The following is a 20,385-nucleotide window of genomic DNA, read 5'->3' on the forward strand; positions in this document are numbered from 1 at the left end:
CTGTTATGAAGATGAAAAGACAAACTAATGACTGGGAGAAAATATTTGCAAACCACAAAGCTAACAAAGGACTTGTATCTAGAATATATAAACATTGAAAAACAAAGATGTTCAACATCATTAGCCGTTAGAGAAATGCAAATTAAAACCACAATGAGGGCTTCCCAGGTGGCACAGTGGTTAAGAATCTGCCTGCCAATGCAGGGGACATGGGTTCGAGCCCGGGTCCGGGAAGATGCCACGTGCTGCGAAGCAACTAAGACCATGCGCCACAACTACTGAGTCTGCGCTCTAGAGCCCGCGAGCCACAACTACTGAGCCCGCGTGCCACAACTACTGAAGCCTGTGCACCTAGAGCCCGTGCTCCGCAACAAGAGAAGCCAATGCAATGAGCAGCCCGCACACCGCAACGAAGAGGAGCCCCCGCTCACTGCAACTACAGAAAGCCCACACTCAGCAATGAAGATCCGTTGCAGCCAAAAACAAAACAAACAAAAAAACCCCACAATGAGATACCATCACACACATATGAGAATAGCTGCAACGAAAAATGGTGATGACACCAGAGAGCGACAAGGATGTGGAGAAACCGGATGACTCATACCTTGCCAGTGGGAATGGACAATGGTACAACCACTCTGGAAAATAGTTTGGCAGATCTTTTTAAAACTAAAAATGGACTTACCACAAAGTAAGCAATTGTATTCTCTTTTCTTCCTAAACACTTCTCTACACATAACACAGAATGGTCAGCATACCCCTTCACAGAAATAACAATGTTCTCAACTCCTTGAGTAAATAGCACTCTTAGAAACATCTCTCACCCACGGCCCAGAGCTTTACTGAGGTGTAACTGACAAATAAAACTGCAATATATTTAAAGTGTACAGAGTAATGAATTATGCATACATTGTGAAATGATTACCACAATTGAGTTAATTAACACATCTATCATCTCACATAGTTATCTTGTTTTGGGTGAGAATGCTTAAGATCTACTCTTTTAGCAGATTTTAAGTGTACAGTACAGAATTATTAACTACAGCCACCATGCTACACATTAAATCCTCAGAACTTATTCATCTCATAACCCAAAGTTTGTGCCCTTTGACCAACATCGCTCCATTTCCCCCACCCCCAGGCAACCACCATTCTACTCTGTTTCTTTGAGTTCAACTTTTTTTTCCTCCCGCATTCCACACCATTCTGCTTACTCACATCTGTAGCCTTTGCTGTCTGGAATGACCTTCTCCCTCTTCTCTGTGGCAAACTCCTATTAATTTCTCAAAGCCTTATTCAAATGCCACTTCCTCCTGGCAGCCAGCCTAGACCTGACGCTGGGCTGAGCTCCCTCCTCTGAGGCCTGAGTCTATTAGCGCTCTCATCAGAGTGCACAACCCTTCTAAGACCCTCTCTCCACCACAGCAGCACTGACAACAGGAACCCCTGGGGTAATGAGTATCTCAAATATTTCTTCTGACACCTGGCACATGGAAGGCTCTGGGGATCCTTTGGTGATGAAAGCTAAATGGTGGCCACTAGAAGATGAAAGACTGAGTATGTTTTCCCCAGTTTTACAACAGAGGCTTAGAATCAAACGATGTTTAGTGTGGTGGCTCTCAAAGTGTGTTCCCTGGACTAGCAGCCTTGGTATCGCATGCTCTACCCCAGTCCTACCAAGCTGGAAACTCAGGGGTAAGACCAGTAATCTGTACTTTAACAAGCCCTCCCTCCGGGTGATTCTGAAGCTCACTATTTAAACCAACTCACTCACTCAATCCATTTTCATCAAATATATACCAAGGATCTACCATGTGCCAGACCCTGTGCTGTGTGATGGTAATAATATTATACAAAACGACCTGGAAAGGCATCGTATCTTGGAGAGCAGGCTTGTTCGCGCACACATACGTGAGTATGCATGCACATGTGTGTGTGCACACACGCTTAACTGGGCTAACAGAACGGAGAGCGCTCAAGGCCATGGTCAGGAAATACACATGAAGCCAAGGGCACAGGGGCAGCACGTCACCTAGTGTGGGGGGAGGTGCAGGGAAGCCTTCCTGGAGGAGAAGCAGCACCCACACTGGTGTCTGTGGAGTGGGTGGGGGTGAAGCTCATGAAGAACTTCCATGGGGAGGATTCTGAAATGCACACAGCCTGCCTAGGAAATCAGAAGTGGCCAGGGCAGCTCATGTGCAGGGCACTGCACAAGGCTGGAGAGGCGGGTGCGTCCCAGTGGCCAGAGTGAGGCATGGAGGCTGTGTCCTGAGGGCTCCGGGACACAAGGAGGGTTTGGAGTAGGGGACAGACATGGCCAGATATGCAAAGACCTCCCAGTTACTGAGTGGGGGGTGGACCAGAGGAGGTGGCACAGAGGCTGGGGGCTCAGGGAGGTGGCCAGGGTGGGGCACTGGGGAAAGGAGGAGGGGGCGGAGATGCTCAGGAGGTGGAAGGGGTGGACCGCAGTAGAGGGGAGGGGGGGAAGGGACACATCCAGGATGAGGTGCACGGCTCTGGCCTGAAGACAGGGCAGTGGTGGGGCTGCCCCTCAGACAGGGACCCTGGAGGAGGAAGGTTATAGGGCACCAGGGCTGAAGGCTGCTGGAGAGCAAGCTAGAGAGCTTGGGTGTATCCCGAGGGCGCTGGGGAGCCAGGGAGAAGCTGGGAAGATCCCTCAGGCTGCCAGACTGGAGAAGGGGACAGGACTGAAGCCCGACAGGCCATGAAAACTGGGTAATGCTGGTGGCCTGGTCCTGGGGCGCACAGGCTGGAGTCCGATGAATGCTTGTTCTGGAGGGCGCCTGCTGTTGCTCAGACAAGTGATTCAGGTGTCAGGAAAACGGCAACCGAAACGCTGCTGCAAGGACAGGCACAGCAAGTCCTGCCCAGGCCGGCTTGGCCCTGCGTCTTAACACACACAGCCCACCCTCCTGGAGGTCCTCTGATGACCTTCAGGGGTCCAGAAGCCCCATAAAATGGCAAATAAATCTGTGGGGTAAGTGCATTTCCTGAGGAAGAAGGATTCTGGCTTTCACCAGCTTCCTTAACTGAAAAGAGCGAAGAGACTCTGACCTTTCTGGGGATGGCTTGTATCTTGCGTAGGTGGCCGAGCCGGGGGTGGAGAAGCTCCCAGAAGGCTGTCGGTAGGGAGGGACTTTGTCGACCCCTGCTGGTGATGCTGTGTAAGGGGTTTCTGGGAAGCTGACAGGCCTGGAACAGAGATAGGAGGGAGGAAGGCAGTGGGGGTGAGCGGGGAGGATACCCCTGTCCTCCGAGGAGCGACAGCCAGACCTCTCCCTAGGCCCAACCACATCCCATCTGATCCACCTGCTATCCTCCCATGGGGACAGAGAGAGGGCTGCTGAGCAAAGGGCAGCAGGAAGCCAGGGCGCCCCTTGCCTGCCTTCCCACTGCGGCTGAGCCTGCCCCTCAGCTTCTGTGGCCTGACGGGGCTCTGATGGGGCTGCGAAGACCGTTCCCGCCCACGCCTGGGACAAGACGCTCCTCTGCAAGGTGGATTCCTTCATTACTTGGAAAATTTTCTTTATCTTTTAATATATAATATATTCAAAAGCATTTATCTTTAAGGTATATGCCTTCATAATAAAACAAACTCCCTGACGCTACCACCCAACCCAAGAGCTAGGGTGGTGGCAATACCTGCCCACTGGTGGGCTCCTCCCCTTCCCACCTCCCTGCCAGAAGGAATCACTGTCCTAAATTTTGTGCTTATCAGTCCTTTGACCTTTTAGAAAAATATATAGTTTTAATCATATACATTTGGGTGGATTTCCAACCTCAGACCCTGAGCTCCCCAGCCCTGGGCCCTCACACAAGAGGCGCATAAGGCAAGCTTAAGGGAAGGAGGAAGTGGGGAGCATAGAAGCACAAGAAGAAAAGGAGGAAGACTGAGGAGAGGAAGAGACTGCACAGCAGGGAAAGGAGAGAGAAAAGGGCAAAGGGCGGCTGCAGACAGGAGGGAGGTGCGGGCTGGGCTGGTACCCGGGGTGGGGTGCGGGGGGAGTCCTTACCTCTTGCTGTGCAGGGGCTGGGACTCCCGGAAGGGGACCATGGGGGTCTGCTTCGGGGGCCGGCTCAGGGACTGGGCGTGCCCGGGGGCGGTGGGCGTGGCCCACTTGGAGGCTGGGAGAGAGTTGTGGGACGCGGGCCCGCTCCACTGCCAGGGAGCGTTGCTGCGGTAGGGGGGCCGGCCCCCCGCGACCAGGCTCTCCAGCTCCGTCTTGGGCTCCGAGGTATTCATGTCGTAGGTCTCTGGCCACCCCCTGGGAAGAAAAACTGCGTTACTCAGACAGGCACCGGCCCACCAGCGCGCACGCCTGCTGAGCATGGCACCAGCACAGGCTGGGCTTTCCCACCCAGTCTGAACGGTCACGGTCTATTTTAAAGGCCCAGTAGGTACCCTTTAAACTGGTCTGACATGTAGCAGCGTGGAGGCCTCAACCGGGACAGGGCCCAACAATGTGGCCCCAACGCTTGGCGCTCTCTACCTCATCTCCTCTCCCCTCCTCTTCCTCTCTCGTCTCCCTTCCTCTCCCTTCTCCCTGACCCAGGCCTTGGGTCGGCCAGAGTCCTCCATGGGCTGGCTCGGCCCCCCTTGGTGGTTCTCGGGGCCAGGAAGGCGGATGCCCTCAGAATCAAAGGACAGTATCTGCCTTGTTCCGAAGAAGCTCAAAGGCAGCTGGAAGAGGAGCAGGTGACCTACTTTGCAGGGTGGTTAAAAAAAAAAAAAAAGCCCCGAAATCCAGAACCTTGAAATAGATGCAGAACGGCCCGTGAATTCCCCCAGACCAGCCCGGCACACACGCACCACAGCGTTCCTGGCTCTAGCTGGGGAGATCCACAGGCTGGGCTGGCATCTCCACCACTGCTGCAGTGCAGCACGGAAGGGGGCTCTGAGCCCGAGGAGGGGGCCGTGCTCACAAAATCCACCTCCCAGCAGCTGTGGGAGCTGAGCTCAGAGGAGCCCTTGGCCTGGAAGTTCTCCTGCCCACACTGAGCCGATCCTCTGTGGTTCTCCTGAGTCCCCTGGAGCCTGGGGAACTTTCAGGGCATCCAGCAAAAGATCCAGTGGACTTGGTGGCTGGGCGCCTATGGGCCCAGGTCATGTCTGCTAAGGAGTCATTAAAAGGTGACCTGAGGATGTGTTCTGGCACCTGGTCAGACACACAGTGCCGCTCAGTAGCACTAGAGTCGGAGCTGAGCTGACGTTCAGTAGCTCCTTCCAGCAGACGCTCTGGATTAGCACAAGGTACCAGGTGAGGAATGACAACATACAAATGTCTACCAGAACCCACAGATACGCCAGGCCTGAGCAGAGGCGGAGGGGGTACCATCGTGGCCCCAGGCAGTGCACACCTGCTACTCCTGCCTGCTCAGCTTCTACACCCCTTCTCCTGAGAACAGGTCTGTGTGCTCTAGGTGGAGCTGACCCCACTTCTTGGCTCCAGGTATGAGCACATGACCCAGGCCTGCTGGTCAGAAGCTCTTCTCTCTCTGGACACAATGACAGGCACAGGACTGCCATGTGCCCCAAGCTGAGCCAATCAGAGACGGTGAGCATCAGCTCTGGAACTACCGGGGGAAAGATCTATTTCCCTGGGCTGCTGAGCTGGGGAGACCTAAGCTGGAGCTGTGAGGAGGGAGAGGTCATCTTTGTCCCCGTGAAGTGGGAGATGGCTTGAGAATGACAGCAACGCACAAAGGGAGACAGGTGATAAAGATTCCTGATGAAGATGTCCCTGCATAAAGCCACACTTAAATCTTGCCCCATCTTTTAGTCTTATCAGGTGCATTAGCTAGTAAAGTCTCTCTTTTGCTTCACCTCTGTTGCTGGTAACCAGAATTCTAATCAGTAGATACAATGAAAAGAGAAGTAAATCGAGGCACAGAGAAGTTAAGTAATCTATCCAAGGTCACACAGCCAGTAAGAGGTGGAAACTGGATTTATCTATGTATCCATGTACTTATCTATGTACCCATGTATGTATGTATGTATGTATCTATTCTTTTTTCTTTTTTTGGCCATGCCACATGGCTTGTGGGATCTTAGTTCCCCAACCAGGGATCGAACCCACACCCTTGGCAGTGAAAGTGCGGAGTCCTAACCACTGGACTGCAAGGGAATTCCCGGAAACTGGATAGTAAGCTGACTTGAAAGCCCACAGCTTTAACCACCATATACACTGGCCCACTGAACAGTGGTTCGGGAACCAGTGAGTAGATTTTTTGGGTCCCTTCTGCCCCAGTTACTGACAGCTTCATCTTTGGTCAAGAGTCCCTGGGCATGACGTCAAAGAGGGAAACAGTCATCTTGAAGGCAGCACAGAGTGATGGAGAGCCAGGGCTCTGAGGCCAGACGGCTGGTTCGGATCCCAACTCTGCCACTTTATGGCCTGTGTGGCCTTGGGTGAGGGATTTTCCTTCTCAGAGCTTCAGTTTCCTAACCTGTAAGATGGCTGCGAGCATTAGCAGAAAGTCTGGCGCATGCCAAGTGCTTCACAAACAGGTGCTCTTGCTGTTGTCGCCTTCCCCAGCCGATTCTGTGGACTGTCTACCTGCCATTCCCACACGCTCAGAAGCGAAAGTCTCCCTTCTGCCTTCTGAAGTCCAACCACACCCACCTGGGGGCTCTGGAACAAATTCCTTCCCAGTGATCTGAGATCCGTCAGCATCTAAATTACCCCTGAGCGCTCAGTCAAGGAACACAGATTCCTGGGCCCCATCTCGGCTCCTCTGAAGCAGCGTCCTCTTGGAGGTGGGGTCCAGGAAGCTGCATTTTATTTTACCAAGCTGCCACGGATGATGCTGACATGAGGAAAAGTTTACGAAGCCCATTTCACTTATTTCGTTTTTGAATTGTTCTTAGAAATTAAAGTGGTATAAAAGGGCATCCCTGTCCCCGTCTCCGCCCCCCAGTTGCACCCACAGCTGCCAGGTTTTTACATATTCTGACAGAAATAGCCTATGCACATACGTAAAGATGATTTAAAATAGAAATAAAAAGAATATTACACTTAACTCCAGATCCCATCTTGCTTTTTTTTATTCTTCCCAATTAGCGACATTTCTCACCAGAGAGTTCGGCATTTCCGAACTCTCAGCACAAAGAGCCTCACTGCATTCTCTTTATAAACAACCCATGACTGTTCCATCACGTGGATGACCTGGGATCTACTCAGCCAGTCCCCTGCGGCTGGATATTGAGGTTTCTTCTAGTGTTTTGCTTGACCAACCACGCTGCCCTCAGCTACGTGCGGGAGACATCTGAGGGCGGATGCCCCTGGTTTGCAGACCACTTTTCCTCTCTGCCTCCTTGTCCTTGATTCCTGACAGCCTAGTTTCTGGGGGCCATGGGGACTCCTTTCTTATCTCTACTACTCACTGACTTGTGGGGTTTCAATTTCCCTTCTCAGGGAGGAGTTTCTACCCCCTCGCCCTTCAGACATCTAAGTCCAACTGAAGAGGACAAAAGCATCCCAGATCGCCTTCCCCGTGAGGCAGCGAGAGACGGCAAGAGAAGAACATCCCTTCTGAGCCTGTGCAAGCACCCAAGGTCATGACGACACACCTCGCTGGGGGCTCTGGAATGTCCTCCCGGCGACCTGGCCCCGCCTGGCAATTGCCCAGCCTGGCAGTGCAGGGCTCACTTGAGAACCCCAGCCTTGCGGCCTGGGGGGTGTGAGGATGATCCCCTGTATTCTGCTCGGTGTCTGAAGAACATGGGGTCCAGACACACGCCATACAGAGCCTGGCTGGAGGCAGGGAGAACCCTCTGCTCATCCTGGTGTGTTTCCCCTCAGAGCTTATCGTGACATTTGAGCCAGGAGGCCAGGGTTGCAGCAAGAGGCTGGAGGGACCCCAGCGCCGGGGTTATCAGCTCTGCAAATGAGGCCAGCCAGACGCCTCTGCACTTGAAGAACAACAAAAACCATGCAAGTCCCAACCCACACCCGCCCCTGTAAACAGGAGATCCTGTTTCGGAGGCCGCCTTGTAAAGGGAGCCGGATGATAGTTTTTCTCCTAAATAGGGCAGGGAGCGGAGCCACCCTCCTGGCCCCATCTCCCCAGAGCTGGAGAAGGGAGCCTGCAGACATTTCCTTTTGCCTCAGCTGGTCCCTACCTGTTGGTCCAAGGACGCCTTTGTAGCCTCTGGCGCTCCCAAGTTTTGAAGGTAGGGTATTTCGTGTGTGTGCGTGTGCGTGTGCGTGTGTGTGTGTGAGAGATGTGCGTGTGATGTGTGTGTGGTGCGTGTGTGTGTGTGCTCGTCTGTGGGGTTACCTCAGCTTGACTTGTCCCTGCAGAGCTCAGAGCAGGTGTGGCCAGGCCTCGGCTCTGTGCAGGGGTGAAGGAGGCCCCGGAAGAGGGCTGGGAAGAGGGGACGCCTGGGGCCTGACTGGAGTCCCGAGGCTGGTGGGCTGGGGTGTGGGTGGCTAAGCCCTTGGCTGCAGCAGGGTTTAAGCCTGCCCAGAACCAGCCCCCACCAAGGTCAGAGCAAAAAGACTCAAGAAGATGGGGCTGGTGCAGCCGGAACGCACACGCCCACAGCTCGCAATCGCTTTCAGAGGCAGCTGAGGATCTGGACACGGAAGCTGGACTGAGTTTTGCTCGCCACTCAGTAGCCGTACAACTCTGCACAAGACACTGGGCCACTCAGGGCGCCAGCCTTCTCACTGGTAAAGCGGGGATCATACCAGCCCTGCGAGGTCATGTGTATAAGCACTCAGTGTCACCTCATCTCGTGCCACTCCAGCCACATGACCCTCTTTCTCGTCCATCAACAAGCCAAGGGCCTCTGTCCTCACCTTTGTGATGGCCACTCCCTGCCCGCAAGGCCCCTCCCCTGGCTGCTTCGCGTCTCCAGGCCTTCCCCAGCCCTTACCCGATGTCGCGTCACACCCTTTATGCTCCTCACACACAGGATCTCACAGCTGGTGTCTTCAGAGTGCCTCCTACAGGCCAAGTCCTGTTCCGTGTGCTCTATAGGCCTTACCTCCCCCGACCTCACAACCACCTCTAGGGAAAGATCTATTCTTGTCCCTATTTTACAAATGAGGAAACAGGCAGAGAGTGGTGAGGCCACTTGCCCAGGGTCACAGTTAATAGGAGGAGGAGCTTGGAGTCAAACGTAGGCAAGCTCCCTGCAGAGCCTGCCTTCCCACTACGCTCAGCTGCCTCCCCCTTTGGCTATATGAACCATCTCACTTGCTTACTTGTTTACTGTTTGTCTCCCCCGATCCATACAGCAGGGCTGTGAGGGCCCAGGCCTTGACTGTCCTCTGTGCAGCTGTGTTTCCGACCCTTGGAATGTAGTGATTCTAGAGAGAATCACTGTCTCCAGACCCCTCTGGAGGTTGCGAGGGTACCAACTCATTATTCTAAGAACTGCACCTATCCTGCCTTCCCTGTACAAATTATACCTCAGAAGAATCATATAGTTGCTGAAGGATAGTTCTTCTTTTTTTTTGGCGGTACGCGGGCCTCTCACTGTTGTGGTCTCTCCCGTTGCGGAGCACAGGCTCCGGACACACAGGCTCAGCGGCCATGGCTCACGGGCCCAGCCACTCCGCGGCATGTGGGATCTTCCTGGACCGGGGCACGAACCCGTGTCCCCTGCGTCAGCAGGCGGACTCTCAACCACTGTGCCACCAGGGAAGCCCAAGGATAGTTGTTTTTAGAAGAATTCCAGGGACGTCCCTGGCAGTCCAGTGGTTAAGACTCTGGGCTTCCAACGCAGGGGGCACAGGTTCGATCCCTGGTCGGGGAACTAAGATCCCGCATATCACGGGACGGCCAAAAAATAAAATAAAAATTTAAAAAAAAAAAAAAAGGGAAGAATTCCAGCCAATAAATAACACAGGAATGACAGAAATGAGGACATCACTTCAATGTGACCTGTAATGACATAGGGGATCCAGGCAATGATCACGAATGGCTGCTGAGAGCTGAAGGGAAACGTATGGTCAAGGGTCAGGTTGCCACCATCTGAACCCTCTGAGCGCCCTTAGTATCGCTCACACAGGGACAACCAGACATTTGATGCCTCCTAATGTATGCACACCCGGGAAGTACCGTTACCAAAAGAAATTCAACCAGAATCTGATCACGCTTCTATGCTGAACTTCAGTTTATAGGAAATACACATGCTAGAAAAACAGGTTAAAGGACACCAGAGGGGTGGTGTCCAAGCAGCTAAAGCCAGGACGTGGGAAACTCTAAAGGACAAGTGACCTGGTTTCCTCCCAAAGTAAGCTGTAAGAAAAAAGTAAGAGGGAGGGGAAACTTACAGATTAGAAAAGCCTGAAGAGGCACATCAACCAAATGCCACAGGAGGAGCCTGAGTAACAAAACAACTGTTTTAAAAAAAATCTCTCTCTGATACAAAAGAAGTGAAAGATACACTGGGCACTTGATGCTGACTTTCTGCTAAATTTTTTAAGTGTAATAATAATTTTTTAAAGGTCCTGACTGGGTAGAGATACATTCCAAGGAGTTGGGATTGCTTCAAATAATCCAAGGTGGGGAGGTATGGAATTAAAAAAAAAACAAAAACTGGGACTTCGCCGGTGGCACAGTGGATACAACTCCATGCTCCCAATGCAGGGGGCCCAGGTTCAATCCCTGGTCAGGGAACTAGATACCACATGCATGCTGTAACTAAGAGTTTGCATGCCACAACTGAGGAGCCGGCAAACCACAACTAAAGAGCCTGCATGCTGCAACTAAGGAGCCGATGAGCTGCAACTAAGGAGCCCGCCTACTGCACCTAACACCCAGCGCAACCAAATAAATAAATATTTAAAAAGCAAACAAAACAAGAACTGGCCACATGTTGATAAATGTTGAAAAAAGGGGCTCAGCATACTTTTCATATGTTTGCAATGTTCCATTAAAACAAAAGAAAACAAAATGAAAAGAAACAAACACTGCACTGGCTTCCTAGTGAACAAAACCCAAGCTCATCACCATGTCCAGAAAGGCCCCCCCAGTCTGTCCGTCTCTCCCATCTCGCAGCCTTGCTCTCTGTGCTCCAGCCACACCGGCCTCCCTGTGCTGCAGGAATACACCACACACACTGACACTTTGGAGACCCTGTCCTGGCTTGTTCCTGTCTCGGACCCGCTAGCCCGGAAAACTACATGGTGGCCTCCACCCGGGAGCCTTCCCTGACCACCCCGTAAGCCACTCTCCTGCCACGCTGCAAACCCTTCAACGACCCCACTTTCTCTTCTCAGACCTCATCACTGCCGAGTCCTGTATTATACATCTATTTGATGATTGCCTGTCCTTCCCTCAGGACACAAACTCCAAGGGAACTTTATTTTGTTCATCGCTGTATCCTGAGCACTTCAAATGGAGCGTGCACACAGTAGGGGCTCAACACGTATGTGCTGAACAAGTGAGTGACGTGCCACGTGCCCTCAGTCAAGGACTCTTGACGCTGTGTGCGACTAAGGAGGTCGCCCGCCTCACGGGGCTGTTGTGGAGGCTGGATGGGACAGCACGCACGTGGAGAGCTTCGACCGCGACTGGCTTGCAGGAGGGGTTCCACAGATATTAGCTCTGACCCCGTCACCACTATCACTTTTCCTACCGAGGGAGGGCTTCAAGTGCCAGCACCTGGGGAGCTGCCGACCTTTCAGGGTGGACAGACTTACCTCCGGGGCGTGCCGTCGTCGAAAGGCGGGATGATGACCACCTTGACGGTGACGGAGGTGCGCAGCAGGTCGATCATCTGGTCGTGGGTCAGTGTGACCACGGCCACCTTGCAGATCTCCACCAGGCGGCTGCCCTGCCGGAGGCCGGCCTGCCAGGCAAACCCGTAGTCCTCCACCTCGGCCACAGTCCCGTCGTACTTCACGTGGAAGCCCAGCTGCCCGAGCCCGTTCCGCCGCAGGGTCATGTCCACCGTCTCCCAGCCATTGGTCATCACCTGCAGGCAACACGTGGGGTCTAGCCTCACAAGCTGCTCGGGGTCAGCTCTTGTGGGAGATTCCTGGTCAGATTCTGCCCTTTGAGGCCAAAGACCCTGCTGACCCCCGTCTACCCTCCCAGGTGATGACGGGGTACGGGAGCGCAGACACCCACCTAGTCCCAGCCCGGGGTTCCTGACTTGTGGAGAAACGTGGCTACCTCACACAGAGGTGGCGGTCACGAGCTGTGATCTCCAAATGCTCTCCCCCCACCCCCCACCCCACCATTGGTGGTCTCTGGGACTTGTTCTGGCCAATGAAGTGGGGAATGGAAATGTCATACTGTCTGGGCTGGGGCTTTTCACTGCCCATTCAAGACCCTTTGCAGGCCTTTCCCCTCAGCCACAGCCTCTAGGATTATTCCGGAGAGTGGCTGTTTGGTCAGCTAGGGTCCCGAAGTTAGAATAACGTGGAGCACAGGCACCAGCTGAACCTAAGATGGATACGTGGTGGGAGTGACATAAACGTTTGTTATCTGAAGCCACTAATAATGCATCCTGACCGATACGGTGACTGTGACCAGAGTAAAAGCCAGAGAGGCGACAGACCAGAGATCCTGCGACCTTTTCTAGGTTTGGGGCTCGGGCCATAGTTTTTACTTCATGACATCATTCTTAGAGGTACAAACCCCTTCCCAATCTCCTTCCCAGACCGTCCCCCATCCTGGAGCCGACCAGACCACACAGGGCCATGCCTCCAATTTACTCCCTGCTTCATTCGTATGAGACTTTCGTCATGATTACCATAGATATGAGAAGCCACTGAACAGAACCCCTGGTTCTTCAGCAGGTCCTGAGGGATTCCCTCCTCTTCCTGGGACAAAAAGATTAACTTAACAAGCCGTAGCTGTTAAACAAGTTACATCAGGATTTGTCTGCCCTATCCTAAAACTGCATTAAGGAAAGCGTTCGTGTAATGGTTCACGCTTCCTGTGAGAAGTCATTCCCTGGCTAGAAGGCTACCTGATGTACCTATTAGAGCAGCACCGGAAGAAAGAATTTTATGTCACAAGCCACGCTATGCATTCACACATTTACGCACGTATCCATATACACAAAAACGTTCCTTGCAGTCCACACTGACATTCCCGAGTGTGGGTAGCGAGAAATGAGTTTGGATGGCAAAAGACTTGCCTGAAAATGTAAACACATTTGTTCCTGGTCTGGACAGTGAGAATTTGGGAAGTGAGGAAACGTGTTAACACTGGAACAAAGCTCCACGAAACCAAGTCCTTCCCCACTGGGATCCACTTGGATACGTTTCAATCTTTTCTACGCCATCTTTGAGAATTGTTGGTTGAGACCCAGTAATTGATTTCATAACCCAACTTGTTTACATGACAAAAAAATAAGGAGTTACTGTTAATTTTTTATGTATGATAATGACAAAATAGTTATTTTTACAGAGTCCATATGTTTTAGAGATAAATGTTGAGATGTTTACCGATGAAATGATAGGATGTCTAGGATTTGTTTCAAAATAATCAGGGGAAGAGAAGGGAGGGAAGGGAAAATCAAGACGGGCCACGGGCTGATAACTATGGAAACTGGTGATGGAGCTACAAATTCACTGTGTGAGTCTCTTTACTTTTCTGTATGTTTGAAAATTTCCACGATTAATAAGTTTTAAAAAGTTGGTGGGAAAGGAAAGTCTACTGTTCAGTGCCTCAAAGGAGAAAGCTGTGGGTGGCTCCGGCCTAGACCACTACTTCTGCTTTGGGAGTCAAACTTCTTCTTCCCTTTGAAGCCGTCACCCTTGTGTCCGAAGAATCTGGCTGTGGGGGATTCACAGGAGAGTCCTGTGTGTCCGTGCCTGTGCCCGATTAGGCAGCACCAGCCCTGGGAGTCCCGGGCTGTTCTGAGAGCCAGCCCCCCGCAGAGGCCCCGACGGCTCAGGCACTGCTGTGCAGGAGGACTGCTAAGTGCCTTCTACTCTCCATCCTCCCCTTCTTCCTTTGAGTAATGAGACTCCCCTGCCCACCGCAAATCAAGAGTTTTGATGGGTGCATGGCCACCTGGTTAGGGACCACATTTCTCAGCTTCCCTTGCAGCTGGGTGTGGACATGTCTTGGTTTGGGGCAGTGATGGAACAGTGTGTTTAAAAATAAAATTGTTTGTCCTCCACGCTCACACTTTCTCCCTTCCTGCAGACAGGAACATGGATATGGGGTGACTCCACGTTGACCATGCTGAAAAGTACAATACCGAAGGGAAAGAAGGAGCCACAGGTGGAAGGGACGTGAGTCCCTGAGCTGTCTCTGCCAGCTTTGAGCAGCCTGAGCGCTAAGTGCAAAAAAAATAAACTCCCCTCTTATTTCAGCCACTGGATTTCTCAGTCTCTCTCTCTCTTTCTTTTAGCAGCTCAGCCTACAACTACCCAGTATAGCTGCTTTGGGTCATTCTGGATGGGGGAGAGAGCCAGTAGCGGAACTCGGGCTGCTCCGGCTTAGTGTCCTGAAACTTCTGTGCCATTTGCTTTTGTTTACAATCCGAAGGCAGCCCCACCCAAAGAAGAACACCATTCCCGATGTTCACAAGCTTCCAGAAAGGCTCCACGGCACACGGAACACCTTATGAGACCAAACACACAGTGAGTTCAGAGGAACCTCTGCTGTGTCAATGCGGCCACCCTGCCCCCTTTAAAGCTAATTTTCTTGGCGACCGATCTTTGTGTGCCAGGCATTGGTTAAGTCCTTTCAATGCCCAATTTCTCTAACATCTCACTTATGATGTACATACAATAATTTGCTTGTTTTACAGCTGGGGAATCTGAGGCATGTCAGTGGCCCAAGGTCATAAAGCAGATCTGACTCCTTAACTCTATCTTTTAGCCCCTGTGCTGCTTCCCCTGCCTTTTTTTTTTTTTTCTCTTTTATTTATTTTCCCCCTCATTCTTCACCAGGATGATTCCTACTTACTACTCTAGTTTCAGTTTAAGTCATTTCCTCAGGGAAGCCTCGCTCTACCCGGGGCCAAGGCTCACAAGCTGGGGTGCTTGGTGGGTAATGGGAGATGCAGTCTGGTGACAACCATGGTCAAATGGTGCACTCACACCCTGTGTCAAGGGGGCACCCAACACCCTGCTTCAGCTGACTCCTGACCAGTATAAACATAGGCCCTGGATGGCCAGATCCCCCAGTTTTTCAAGAGAAGCCAGAAAGCTAGGTTCATACGAAATCCTCGGAATGTTAAGCATTGGTAACTAATTAAATAGGTCTGGGGGCTGCATCCCATCTGTGGGTTTGAGACTGCCCACCATGATAGGCTCCCCTGGCATCCTCAACACTCTGCCTTTTAGCCTCTTGGCACTTGTGATTCCGGTTCAGTGTCTGCCTCGGATGGGAGCCTGGGCCCACCATTGTCACTGCTGAGTCCCAGCACTGCCTGGCCCAGGGCCCGGCACATAATAAAACCTGTCGACTTAACAAACAAAGGATGTCTGAATCCCAGCTGTGCCAGGGGAGGGTGTGGACCCCTCACCCTGGAGGACTTCATAAAGAAAGACTCCCCGTGTGAGCCATTTAAGATGGCCCTGTCGCTTCACAGAAGATGGCTTATGTCATCACTTCCTGGCTGCCCGGTTTCTCAGCAGGCTTTGGGGCATTGAGATTGTGAGGGGGGCTGTGGAAATGTGCTCTAAAAGGACTGCACCAACAGTAGGCACGGGGGTGGGCGTGGGACAGAGAGGATGTGGGTAAACCATGTAGCCTGGCACAGTGCCTGGCACGGTCACTGCTCAAGAAACGCAAGCTGCCGTCAGGATTTTGGGAGGAAGACCTCTCATGTTTAAGAACCCAGGTCCTTCACTCTCTCTGGGCCCTGGGTAAGTCCCTTTACCTCTCTGGGCCTCAGCTTCCTCATCTGTGAATCGGGGGTGATAACAGTATCTCCCTCACTGGGCTTTTGGGAAGAAGAAATGCAAGGCTGTGCAAGGCTGCAAACAGTCAGACAGTCAGGCCCCCACGAATGGCCACTTCTGCTATTACTACAGGGTAGCACGCACGCGAGTATTCAGTCCGCGGTCACTGAGTGCCTACTGCACACCAGACGCTGGCCTAGGTGCTGAGGACACAGCGGCAAACAACAAATACGTAAAAATACATGTCAGGTGGTGGTAGGTGCTATCGAGAAAATTAAAGTGGGGAAAGTGGGTGGAATAAGCTCAGGGCCGAGGTGGGGAGGGGAGTTTGCAATTTTGGATAATGAGGCCTCACTGACAGGTGACATCTGACTAAAGGCATATAGAAGGGGAGGGAGCCATGCGGGGATGAGGGAGAGTGTTCCAGCAGGAGGGCACAGTCAGTGCAAAGGCCCTGAGGCTGGATGCCTGATGAGCACGCTTGGGAAACAGCAGAGGTCTGTGTGCCTGGAGCAGAGACAGCAAGGGGAGACAAGACCAGAGAGGCTGACAGAGAGGCCATGCAGGGCCTCAGGGGCCACCGTAAGGAATTGGGCTTTTACCCAGAGTGAGCTGAGGGGTTTGAGCAGAGCAGTGACATGATCGGATCCCTCGATGACCTTACTGAGAAGAGACCACAGGGAAGCAAGTGTTGATGCAAAGGAGACCAGCGAGGAGGCTACCGGATAGGCCAGGAGGGGCTATGGAAGGGGGAGAAGTAGTGGAGCCTGCCTACTGGAGATGGAGCTGACAGATGGGATGTGGGTGTGAGAGAAAGAGGAGCGAGGCTGAGCTGAGGCCTCTGATCCCACAAATAAGTGATGGGCTTGTCCTCTGCTGACACAGGAGAACCCTGGGAGGCATGGGGATAGGAAACTAGGAGTTTGCTCTTAAATCAGATTTTTTTTTTTTTTTTTTTGCGGTACATGGGCCCCTCACCGCTGTGGCCTCTCCCGCTGCGGAGGACAGCCTCCGGACGCACAGGCTCAGCGGCCATGGCTCACGGGCCCAGCCGCTCCACGGCATGTGGGATCTTCCCAGACCGGGGCACGAACCCGTGTCCCCTGCATCGGCAGGCGGACTCTCAACCACTGCGCTACCAGGGAAGCCCGGAGCTTGCTCTTAGACATGTTAAGTTTCAAGGTCGAGTGGAGATGCCGGGCAAGCAGTTAGTTATCAGCCTCAAGTCTGGGCACAAACAGGTTTTGGAGTCAGAAAAATCTGGATTCAGATCCCAGTCTGCCACCTACTGTATGACTTTCTGTGAGTATCTATACGTCTCTGAACCTTGCATTTCTCATCTGTCAAGTGGGGATAAAAACAGTGCCTACATTCCACGGGGTGGGTGAAGAACTGTGAGGTCATGCACGTAAATGGCTCATTAGCACAGAGTCAGGGTTCAGTCATCTCATTCAACTAACCAACTAATCAGCATTTACTGACCACCTACTATGTGCCAGCTCTGATCTGTGCATATGAGATAAGCAAGTGAGCAAAACAGTCAGAGGCCCTCGTTCACGGACCTCCCATCCTAATGGGAAATCTACACACAAGCTACTGTGGTAGTCTAAGGCGAGGCATGAATTTTGGAGTCAGGGAAGCTGAGAGCAGGGCTTTACCAATCCAACTGAACTCAAAGAGCAAGTGCAAAGGCCTAGAAGGGTGAGGACAGCCAGCTGTCACAGTGGCCTCTGGAGGTCATGGCCTCCCAAGTCAGGCCAGCTTGCCTGGGCCACATAACTCACTCAATCCTTAAAACTTTTACGTGATGTAGGATGATTACTGTTCCCATTTTTCAGATGGGGAAACTGAGTCACCCAGCAGTTAAGTAACAGGGTGAGGTTACACAGCTGTTAAGTGGCAGTGCCGGGAGTTGAAGCCAGGCCTTCTGATTCAAGAACCTGTGTTAACTCCCGTGATACACTGCCTTCTCTATTCCACGCATGACATGCCATTCTGCTAAACCCACTGAGAGCCAATCACCGACCACAGCATTCCTTCACACGGGGCTCAGATGTGGCCTTAGTACTTCTTAGCCCAATGCGTCAAACAGCCATTACCAACTAAGTTGTCATGTGACTTGAAACCAATCTGCTACCCTTGGTTTGGCAACAGTCTGAGCCCAAGCTACTGAGAGCTTAGGGTTAAGATTTTTATCCAGACTGTGAGTCTTTGTTTTTTAACAGGAGATGTTAAACCACTCACGTTTATTGTGATTACTGATGTGGAATTATTCCTGCCATATAATTTTCTGTTTGTTTTGTTTCTTTTATTATGCTTTTGTATACTCCCCACCGCAACATCCTGTTTCTGTCCTATATTTTAATGGTCTGGAAACCTTTTATTCTGTTTTAATTCTTCTGGAAAGTATCCTTACATTTTGAACATGAGTTTAAACTTATCTTTCCTATCAACATCTTGAGTGAGTAAATATGCCTTTTGTCCTCCCAAGGTGATGGCACGGAGAGCCTCGGACACCTTCCCCAGAAAGAACCCAGGCTGCGGGACCCACTAGACCCCTGGTGTGTAAGTGACAATTCTGATTTTCTTGGGGCCGATGAGTGTCCTGGCCTAACTGACTGGGCTCAGGGAGGCATTTTAGTGGTTCCTAAGGCCTCTGCCAGACTGCAGAACTGCAGCACCCTTGAGAAGCTCTCTCCCTTACCTTCAGCCGCTGGACAATTTCCCTTATGTCCTCCACAGAACCCTCAGAGGCCTTTAGGAAGATGTGGTCCCCTCGCCCGTAGAAGATTTTGAGCGTCGAGGAGTCTGGGGTCCAGCCGATGACATCCCCGCAGTAGCAGTTGAACACTACCTCCTTGGTGCGTAGATCCAGGAGCACCACAAACTCGTTGGAAATTCCCAAAATGCAGTCGATTTCTACCCCCTGGGCGAAGTCCTCAGCCGCCACCCTCCAGGCGATGGCCCCAGCGCTGTGCTGCTCAGCGCCTGCCCGGGCTTTTGTCTTCTCCTTCTTCTTGGAGGTCAGGGAGATGAGGTTGAACTTGCCGGTGGAGTCGATGGGTGTGTTGGAGACACAGTTTTCAGCCAGGTCCTTGAGGTACTCTTGGCGGGTCCTGGTGGCCATGGTGTGGAACTTGTCGGACTTGTGCGCGGCATTCTCAGCATTAATCACCTTGGCCAGCAAGAAGTCTCTGAAGACATCAGATTTGCGGAATGTGGTTCCACTGGGGATGGGGGGTCCGAAAGGAGGAGCGTCTTTGGATCGGGTCACAGCCATACTGAGGAGGGAGAAATTATTTACATGGTAGAAAGATAGGCACTTGAGAGTTCCTTTAGAAAGACAATACATGACCAGAAGGAGGAGTTTCCTTTCTAAGAACGGAAGTCTACGTCTAACTAGTAAGTTGCCAGCCGACTAGACTGGAAACTGGAGAAAGTCTTAGGGCGCATGCATGCATTTTTACTTCCTATACAACAGATGTTAGGACATCCACTGATATTCAAAGGATAATTTTCCTAGCATTGTTCAACTTCAGTTAATCTTGTTTTACATACATACAGGCTTGCGGTAAATTATAGTTTGGCAAAAATTCACCCCTTCCTCGCTACCTTTGTGGGCAGGTACATCCCCACCCCATTGAGCCTGAGCCTGGTCATGTGACTTGATTTGGCCAATGGCTTTCGAGCAAAGGCACAAATGTGTGTGCGGGCCAGGCCTACCTCCTATGCACCTGCCCTCACCATGACGTGAACATGCCCCAGGGCCTACTGGTCCAGGAGGATGAGGACACCTGGAGCAAACCTGCAGCCAGGGCCAGCCAGACCTCAGCTGACCTGCAGATGTGTGAGCCAAGAAGAAATGATGATGTTTGTGAGCCACTGAGCTTTGGGGTGGTTTGTTAAGCAGCAGCATTGTAGGAACACCTGAATGACATGGAACGTTCTGTGATTTACTTCCTTCAGACACTTGTGTCAGACTAACACACTTTATAAATCATCTCTACAAAGGTTGTTCTGAAAATTCATTGTATGGGGAAGTTAGGATGGGGCTCTTCCTACTTTAGTTTTGACTGAGATGCTATTATGATCGAAATCAGATAGCAACTGAGTGAGAAAGTAAAAAGGAAATGATCTAAAACCTGTTCCCCCAAATAACCTTCTCACCCACTACGCAAATTAGAGAGGGAGGATCTCCTTGGGAGGAAAATCTTTGGAGAAAGTGGCCCCATGAATAGGGGCTGTCCCTAGGTGACCCTTATATTTGGGAGGAGACTTGGGTCTGCTCCTGCCTGGGAGATCTAGAAGGTGGGCAGGGAGCCCCCGCAGAGCCCAGAGAGCACGCAGCCCGCTGTGACCAGAGCCCCAGTGACACTTCCCTGTCTCCCGTTTTCTCCTTGTGCTCCAACCCTGGACAGGTCAGAAACTGGCAGCGAGCAGGCCTGGGGGAGGGGAAGTGCAAGGTGGAGAAACAGAGGACAGGGAAGCAGGCTCCCCATCCACCGAGGTTCCCAGACAGAGGCAATCCTGAGCT

The 20,385-nt window shown here is 52.0% G+C and overlaps 1 protein-coding gene across 16 annotated transcripts in view; it reads right to left on the reverse strand.

Moving 5' to 3' along the window:
* Positions 1 to 20,385, reverse strand: part of SIPA1L3 (signal induced proliferation associated 1 like 3) — a 237,685-nt gene that overhangs the window by 52,922 nt on the left and 164,378 nt on the right. For all 16 annotated transcript variants that reach the window (XR_009537315.1, XM_060132592.1, XM_060132601.1 and 13 more), the window contains 4 exons: positions 18,556 to 19,132; positions 11,679 to 11,953; positions 4,035 to 4,286; positions 3,076 to 3,213 (listed from right to left, as the gene is read on the reverse strand). Coding sequence is in view for 15 of the 16 variants with exons in the window: in XM_060132592.1 (XP_059988575.1) it covers positions 3,076 to 3,213; positions 4,035 to 4,286; positions 11,679 to 11,953; positions 18,556 to 19,132 (1,242 nt within the window). In the remaining variant the exon portion in view is untranslated. The remainder of the gene's footprint in view (positions 1 to 3,075; positions 3,214 to 4,034; positions 4,287 to 11,678; positions 11,954 to 18,555; positions 19,133 to 20,385) is intronic.

This window comes from Lagenorhynchus albirostris, chromosome 19 (genome assembly GCF_949774975.1).
Source record: "Lagenorhynchus albirostris chromosome 19, mLagAlb1.1, whole genome shotgun sequence".
NCBI classification, from domain to species: Eukaryota; Metazoa; Chordata; class Mammalia; order Artiodactyla; family Delphinidae; genus Lagenorhynchus; species Lagenorhynchus albirostris.